The 9,313-nt window shown below is 42.3% G+C and overlaps 1 protein-coding gene across 1 annotated transcript in view; it reads right to left on the minus strand.

Moving 5' to 3' along the window:
- LOC138212682 (transcription factor COE3-like) overlaps window positions 1–8,778 on the minus strand; it is a 47,146-nt gene extending 38,368 nt beyond the window's left edge. The window contains 4 exon segments of the mRNA XM_069173168.1: window positions 1,269–1,402; window positions 7,205–7,322; window positions 7,405–7,486; window positions 8,687–8,778. Coding sequence (XP_069029269.1) covers window positions 1,269–1,402; window positions 7,205–7,322; window positions 7,405–7,486; window positions 8,687–8,778 — 426 coding nt within the window.
- Window positions 8,779–9,313: the final 535 nt, after the last annotated feature.

The following is a 9,313-nucleotide window of genomic DNA, read 5'->3' on the forward strand; positions in this document are numbered from 1 at the left end:
TTATTATTATTATTATTATTATTATTAGTAGTAGTAGTAGTAGTAGTAGTAGTATTACCATTATTATTATTATCATCATTATTATTATTATTATCATTATTAGTAGTAGTAGTAGTATTATCATTATCATTATTAGTAGTAGTATTATCATTATTATTATTATTATTATTAGTAGTAGTAGTAGTAGTATTATCATTATTATTATTATCATCATTATTATTATTATTATCATTATTAGTAGTAGTAGTAGTATTATCATTATCATTATTAGTAGTAGTATTATCATTATTATTATTATTAGTAGTAGTAGTAGTAGTAGTAGTATTATCATTATCATTATTAGTAGTAGTATTATCATTATCATTATCATTATTATTATTATCATTATTATTATTATTATTATTATTGAGATCCAGTTATTTAACGGTTGGAGGTTGTTGGTGAACGCGTGTTTTCATCACCGGGACGATAACGAGTCTTTTCCAGATTCTGTTCTCGCCAACCAGCCGCCGCTGATCAAAGTGAGGAGCTCCGTCAGCGGCGTGCTGGAGGTTCGCCTCCCCAGCTCCACCCCCCCTCCACCCCTCTCCCCTCCCCCACCAGGTGTTCTGCTCCTCTGGACCCGCTTCAATATTTCATGGTGCGCCGTATGCGCAGCTCCTCCTGCAGCTCTGCATCTCCATATTATCGGGGACACGCAGACCTGCTGCAGATACAGATGCAGCTGTTTCCGCTGAGGTGTGTGTGTGTGTGTGTGTGTGTGTGTGTGTGTGTGTGTGTGTGTGTGTGTGTTGATGGATGTGTGTGGAAGATGAAGATGGAGAACATGATGTTCAGGTCGTGCAGCTGTTTGCTGAGAATGAGTCTTCGTGCCAAATCTGTTTTTCTGTGAAACCTCAGCGTCGAGTAGAAACTCATAAACTCATAAACATCTTCACGTTTTCATCGGGAAAAAAAGAAAAGTCACATGACAGTAATCACGCTGATACAGCAGATTAAAAACAAACCTATGTAAATGCAATCATTAAAACTATATTTAACTTTAAGCAAAAATGAACTATTTTCCAAAAGCAAAAAGTTACTGTTAACAAACATATTGAAGATCTTTTAATATCATATTAAACTTAATTTGCAATAAGGGAAAACAGATGAAAAGATTTTGATTATTTTTACATGATAAAGTGCTTGATATGTATTATTTTTTTTTAAACAAGACTTGAGGACTTTCGTCTGTATCCCTATAAAGAAAGAATGAAGTTGTGTCTGACCTCGCTCCAGACCAGCATGGTGCCGAACACGACCTGCAGGCCGTCGAAGAAGTTGTCCCCGATGAGGATGACGGTGGCGCCGCCGGTCGTCCAGCCCTCGCTCGGACTGATGGCTTTGATGCAGGGCGTGGCTGCTTCGGAAACACACAGCGACACGACGGCAACATGAGCCACGCAAAATAATAATAAATAACATCAGTCACAAACAACAACATCACTCATAAACAACATCACTCATAAACAATAACATGACTCATAAACAACAACATGACTCATAAACAACAACATCACTCAAACAATAACATCACTCATAAACAACAACATCACTCAAACAACATCACTCATAAACATCACTCACAAACAATAACATCACTCATAAACAACAACATCACTCAAACAACATCACTCAAACAACATCACTCATAAACAACATCACTCACAAACAATAACATCACTCATAAACAACAACATCACTCAAACAACAACATCACTCATAAACAACAACATTAGTCATAAACAACATCACTCATAAACAACAACATCACTCAAACAACATCACTCAAACAACATCACTCATAAACAACATCACTCACAAACAATAACATCACTCATAAACAACAACATCACTCAAACAACATCACTCAAACAACATCACTCATAAACAACATCACTCACAAACAATAACATCACTCATAAACAACAACATCACTCAAACAACATCACTCAAACAACATCACTCATAAACAACATCACTCACAAACAATAACATGACTCATAAACAACAACATCACTCAAACAACAACATCACTCATAAACAACAACATTAGTCATAAACAACATCACTCATAAACAATAACATGACTCATAAACAACAACATCACTCATAAACAACAACATCAATCATAAACAACAACATCACTCACACAATAATATCACTCATAAACAACAACATGAGCAATGCAGTGAGAAATAACATTACTGAGGACAAATTTGAAAAACAACAGAAATGATATTGTTTTAAATCGATGGACTGAATTCAGATGAACAGCGACTAAAGTTTCAGTTGAGATTATTGAGATTAGTTAATAGTTTAACAGCTGTAATAACAGTTTCAAGGCTAAACTAAGCAGAGCATGCAGCTCTTACTTTGAAAGTCAGAACAGGAAACAGAGCAGAAGTGTTAAGTGTAATTAAAATGTTTTTTTCTGGTTGAAGTCAAACATCCGTCCTGCTGAAGAACAAACTAATCTGAGCGTGACCTCTGACCTCTGTGTTTCCCTGGAGTTTCAGAATAAGACAACATTAAATCGTTAGTTCACCACTAACAACATGCAAACTGATCGCTTCTCTTTTCCACAGAGATCAATAAGTGGCTCCGCATCCACAGCGTCTCCGTGACGACCAGACTCGGTGTCCTGACGGAGGCGAGTCGAGTCAGACGGGCGAGGAGTCGCAGCTTTACGGCCTTTTCCCGGACACACAGACGTTTTATCGGGACGATGTGATGTTCCAGTCAGACGTTGCTGTTTACTCTCATCTGATCCATAAAGCTGCGTTCAGCCGCTATTAAACATCCAGTAACAGTTTGACCCACGATTAGTGGAGGAACTTCCTCCTGAGAGTTACCGGCAGCAGCAGGAAAACACCGCAGATATAAAACACACACTTCATTTTAATTTAGTATATTTTTGTGGCTAAAAACATTTTGACATTTTCTGAAAGTGAAAAAGATTAAAAGTAAAAAAAATCCTGTCAAGAGGCCGATTTAAACTTTCTGAACAGATTTAATGACCAGAAGAGACACCAAAATATCTTTATTTTGTTTTTAATTTTGTATTTTTAAGACCTCTCTTTCTAAATTCAAATAAACTAGATTCAGTTTTATTTATAAAACACCAAATCAGAGCAGAAGTTAATTTTAGGGTACACCATAATCAAATCTTTACAAAAAAAAAAAATGTTAATGAGGTTAAAAACTAGATTTTCTGTAGCTTTAAAACCACATCTCAAATAAAAGTTAACATTGTTTAAAAGCTCCTTTTTATCAGGATTAAATCTACTGGGACTACTTTCAGCGGCGGATTGATCCGTGTTCAGTGCTGTGGTGCGTTTAATGACGGTGAGGTCATCCTCTCTGTTAATAACAGAAGTAGACACAGAATAAGTGTTTAATATTGATTATTTTCATTCCCTGTCAGCGTGCTGAAGGTTTTTAAAACGGCTTCTGGAGTTTCATGTTGGGAAATAAAATGTATTTTAAATTAAATTGAACGATGTAAAAATGCCCTGAGTGTTTTCTTAAATGTTTATTTCTGAATTTAGGTTTTAAAAGGTTTTATTTCTGAGAATAAATCAGAGAAAATGTTGCTTTTGTCGGGGAGCGTTTTCACCGTCGCACCTCCAGCTGTAATCAGGATGTGACACGGACTTGAGCAGGAAGTTCTAAAGACCGAACGGATGATTAAAAGGACGTTTCAAGGCTACGTACTTCAGGATGCTCGTTGCCCCCGGTTACTGCGTTAACTTCTGAAAGTCAGTCAGAGTTTCAGGATGAAAGAAACGAGCTTCTCCAAACTGCAGCAGCGGCGAGGGTCGAGGCCGCCTCCCGCTCCGAGGACTCGATTGTCATCCTCTTATTAATTTCCCCCTTTTGTCACGGCGGTAAACAAACAGTCCAGAGGGTCTGGAGGGGAGGGGCCGGCGGGGAGGGGGGGAGTGGGGGTGAGACCTTCCAGTCAAATGAAAGGAGCACAAAGGCGAGGAGCAGGCGGCGGAAAGTTTTATCACGGAGACGGCAGGCTGAGGGTCGCTGACAAAGGCGGAGCAGATGTTGGAGCTTTTTATCGCCTCTGAAAACATCCCAGTCTGGAGGAGATGAAAGAAGCTGAGTTTCCCTCCGAGGCTCCGAACGGGACGAGCTGGTAAACAACGGGTCCTTTTGGCCCCCGCAGGCCACCGTACAGTAAACCCAGCGCCCCCGAGCGCCACGCTCCGCTTCATCACAGTTTAAATGTTGATGAGATGAAGTTTCCCGAACGTCTCGAGGCCTTTCGGCAGGTGTGAAACAACAACTGACAGATTAGTGTCAAGCAGCGTTTGTTTTAGAACTCTGGACGTGCCAGACAGGTGGGGTTAGCCGCAGAGGGCCACGCAGTCAGAGCGAGACAGTTTGGACAACCGCAGGAGAGCAGCTTAACCCGCTTTCTCTTTGATCAACTACCTTATCTCGCCTGAAATGCCCGCGGTGTGATAAACACCACCCATCTGGCGCTGCAAGTAGGTTAAACCAAACGAGACAATTACATCAGCGGCTCCTGGAGAAGCCTCAAACTTTAGAAACAAGTTGAAGGAAGCTGCAGAGTGAGTCGTCGGGGGGGGCGGGAGACGGAGGACACGGCGGACCTCAGAATTCTGACTGGTGGCAAATTGTTTCAGGAGTTTGTTTTACCCTTTCGTATGTCCCAGAGGGGCGGAGTTTGGCTAAGAGGACGAAATGAAAAGTGTCTGGAAGTTCAGATAAAACTGCACGAAAAGTTAAAGCCAGTTTAATCGACTTTTTTCTGATGAGATTTTATCAGATGCCCTGATATGGTAAGCCCCACCCGGCTGGTGTTCCAAGTATGTTAAAACAAGTGAATGCATGACGCCGAGTCTCCTGGAGAAGACTCAAAATGTAAAACAAGTCGAGGGAGACTTCAGAGCGATGAGGTTTGGGAGGCGACAGAAGAAGGACGTTTGATGTCAGACTGGTGGCAAATTGTTTCAGGGGTTTGATTTGCTCGGCTGTATGTCCCAGGTGGACGGGGTTCACCTCGCAGGACTAATGATGAACATCAACTAGACAGAAGCATAGCAGTCTATTTTTCTGTGACTGACGCAGTCAACTGATACTTTCTATTGCCCTGATATGGTAATCTCCACCCGTCTGGCAGTCAAAGTAGGTTAAATGAAATGCAGCAGTTACACCATCTCTCCTGGAAAAGTTTCAAGTCTGTAAGAGTTCAGGGAAACGGCAGATGAGGCGGTTTGGTGGAGGAGAGAGGAAATACACCGTCTTGTTAGGGTTTGTTTTACCTTCCGGGACGTGCCAGACGAGTGGGGTTCGCCCAACAGGAAAACACGAGATGCATCAGAAGCTTTCGTACCAGGATGTTTGAGAGAATGTTTGGTTTTATTTTTGTGACGCGAGCCTCTCCTCTAGTGACAACTAATACCATTAAGCCCCACCCAGCTGGTGTTCTCAGGAGATTGAAACAAACACCAGACTCCTGCAGAGGCCTCAAACTTAAAGGTGGAAGAGGAAGTTAAAGAGAAACAGGATGTTGGTTCCTGACTGGTCTCAAATAGCTTTCGTTAAATATAATGAATTGTGTGTTTGTTTTACTCTCCTGCAGGTGCCAGGTGGGTGGGTTTTCTCGGTGATTACCAGGCTGAGATTTAACTCCACTTTCCTGTGTTTGATTTTGTCTGAAAAACCTGCCACTGCTGTGGTTAAGCTCCACCCTCCTGGCACTCCCAAGTAGGTCGAATCAAGCGGGAGGCTGATGTCATCACTCCTGGAAGCGGCGCAGCGAGGCGGGAGGGGTTTAATGAGCGCGGGGACGAAGCACAGTGGCATTAAAGTTTACAGCTTCAGAGGAAATGTTGCCGCTGAGCTCCGGCCGTCGGAGTTGAGTTTCATCGTGTGAAGTTTATACGCCGATGATGCAGTTTATTTGGTCGCTGGAAGAACGGAGCGTTTGTTCGCCGTCACCTCCTGAAGCTCCAACGGGAGCACAGGGCCGGGCGGGGACTCTCGTTCAGAATTGATATCCTTAATGATGACTGTGAAGTTTGTCTCCTGGTTACTAAGCAGAACTAACCGTTAACCAACCGTGAACCAAACGTTAACTAAACGTTAACCAACCGTGAACCAAACGTTAACTAAACGTTAACCAACCGTGAACCAACCTTCAACTAAACGTTAACCAACCGTGAACCAACCGTTAACTAAACGTTAACTACACGTTAACCAAACGTGAACCAACCATTAACTAAACGTTAACCAACCGTGAACCAAATGTTAACTAAACGTTAACCAAACGTTAACTAAACGTTAACCAACTGTGAACCAAATGTTTACTAAACGTTAACCAACTGTTAAATAAACGTTAACCAACCGTGAACCAAACGTTAACTAAACATTAACCAACCGTTAACTAAATGTTAACTAAACGTTAACCAACGTTAACTAAACGTTAACCAACCATTAACTAACCGTTAACTAAACGTTAACCAACCGTGAACCAAACGTTTACGAAACGTTAACCAAACTTTTAGTAAATGTAAACCAACCATTAACTAAACATTAACCAACCGTTAACTAAATGTTAACCAAACGTTAACTAAACGTTAACCAACCATGAACCAAACGTTAACTAAATGTTAACCAAACGTTAACTAAACGTTAACCAAACGTCAACTAAACGTTAACCAACCATTAACTAAATGTTAACCAAACGTTAACTAAACGTTAACCAAATGTTAACTAAACTTTAACCAACTGTGAACCAAACGTTAACTAAACATTAACCAAACATTAACTAAACGTTAACCAAACGTCAACTAAACGTTAACCAATCGTGAACCAACCGTTAACTAAACATTAACCAAACATCAACTAAACGTTAACCAAACGTTTACTGAACGTTAACTAAACATTAACCAACCGTTTACTGAACGTTAGCCAACTGTTAACTAAACATTAACCAACCATTAACTAAACATTAACCAACCGTTTACTAAACATTTTTAATTCCAGCTGAGAGAATCCTTTCACTGCTGAACAGGAAGTGTTTCAACCAGAAAATTTCAAATTAAAAGAGTTATATATTTCAGGTTTTAGTAGATCTGATGTTATGAATGGTGTCGCCGCCGGTCTCAGAGGGACGTCTTACCTTCAGAGGGGTCCAGGCGTCGGGCACGGCGGCCATGTTTGGAGTTGTTGTGGACGAACATGTTGTCTGACACGGCGAGCACATGACCGTCCACGTTGACGGTGGTGGAGACGACGACCTGCGGGGACAGACACCCGGTGGTCACCGATGGCCGCTGCAGCGTCTCAGGAACCTGAAGGTGTCTACGGCGGCGGTCTTACCTGGAAGCGCCTCATGTCTCGCGGGTTCCCTGCGTTTTTCAAACAGTTCTGATTGCACTTGAGGAAAAACTTCAGGAAGAATCTGGAGGACAAACAGGAGACAGAAGAGATGAAGACGGTGAGATCCAAACAAAACCATCATCCAAACACAGATCCAGGATCAGAGGACGGGGGGACGTGAAGCCGGGCTCAGTTTCACCAGCGCACGATCACCACGGCAACACAAACACGTAAACAAACACACGGTCTGAACCAAACATCGGTTATATTTAATAAACAGCCGAAACTTGTCCAATCAACAAAACCAACTGAAGTAAGATTTTAAAAACGTTTTTACGGGACACGTTAAAGTAAAGCGCCCTCTGGTGGTCGGAGACGTGACGTCTGAGTGACAAGACAGATTTTCTGGGTCGAGTCGGGACAGGTTTTTTTTTAAACTGCGTTTGCTGTTGTCATAACGACAGACTGCACAACTTTAACAAAGCAATAACTTTAACGGTTAAAGAGACAATTTTCATCCAAACCCAAGTTATCACGCCGATAAAGGAGCTCGATTTGTAAGAAAAAGTCCAAATGAATAATAATCATAACGATCAATAATCATCATTTTGGACGGCACGGTGGTGCAGTGGTTAGCACTGTCACCTCACAGCAAAAAAGGTTCCGGGTTCGAATCCGGTCCTGGGCCTTTCTGTGAGGAGTTTGCATGTTCTCCCTGTGCTTGCGTGGGTTCTCTCCGGGTTCTCCGGCTTCCTCCCATCATCCAAAAACATGCACCTCAGGTCAGGTTACCTGGCGCCCCGCTAGTGGCAGCCTGCTGCAGCAGCTCCCCCCTGAGAGCCCCCCTACTGTAGGGAAGACATTTCCCCTCGGGGATTAATAAAGTGTATAAAATCTAAAAAAAAAAAAAAATCTAAAAAATGATATTGTCTTATTGATCGAGAGGAAGCTTCAAGAACAAACTTCTTGTTCAGCCTTTCTTTTTCTTCTCAGATTAATGTTTTAATATTTAATTTTTTAATTTCTGTGAACGATGCTCCATAAAAAACTTTACTTTAAAAATACTCTTATATAATCTTAAAATAGATTTTTTAATTTTTTTTTTTTTTAAGAAATTTGCATGAACTTGCCATTTGTCAGATTTTAGTACATTTCCCCTCTAAGCTTTAATTATTGAACAGTTGTTGTTCATTGTGACTCATTAATCCAACAGGTTTCCTGCATCTTATTTTGAAAGAGCCGTACAGGATCTCCCGCCTCTTCCTGTCAGGTCACATGTCGCCTGTTCATCTCAGCAGCAGATGAAGTTATCACTTCGGCGGCGGCGTCTCCGTGACGACAGTCGCCGCTTCCTGCCGACTGATGGCGTCTCATTAGGATTTCCCTCCGATGAGTCGCTCGATGATTTATGTCGATTTGTTCGTCAGCGCAGGATATTGATCGGGATGGATATCAATGGGACGGGCGGTAATAACCAGCGGTGGGAGGGTGTGGGGGGAGGGAGGGCAGGATGGATTGCCACCTTAATGCATTTCCCAGTGCCGTGTAATCTGCACAGATCCATCTCTCTGACCATCAGCCCCGCCCCCCTCCGCCGCGCCCCCCGCCCCCCCACGCTGATGGAGCGCTTCCTTTTTAATTGCCACATTATCACAATAATAATCCGGGCAGTTAACAAGCGGCAAGGTCGCAGACAGACATGTCACATTAACCAGGGGATAACCTCGGCAGAATACCCTCACCGTCTCCTCGCTGCTGCTGCAAGGCATGCTGGGAGAGCAGGAGGAGGGGGGGGCAGATATGAAGGGGGGCTCTGGGAGGTCGCATTGATTTCCCCCGAAATAAGACAGAAACAATATCTTTAAAAAACACACAGCAGGAGATCGACCTGCTCCTCTGAAAAAAACGT

The sequence above is a fragment of the Embiotoca jacksoni genome, unplaced genomic scaffold (assembly GCF_022577435.1).
Source record: "Embiotoca jacksoni isolate LCO1_2020_lvr unplaced genomic scaffold, fEmbJac1.0.p SCAF_100, whole genome shotgun sequence".
NCBI lineage: Eukaryota > Metazoa > Chordata > Actinopteri > Embiotocidae > Embiotoca > Embiotoca jacksoni.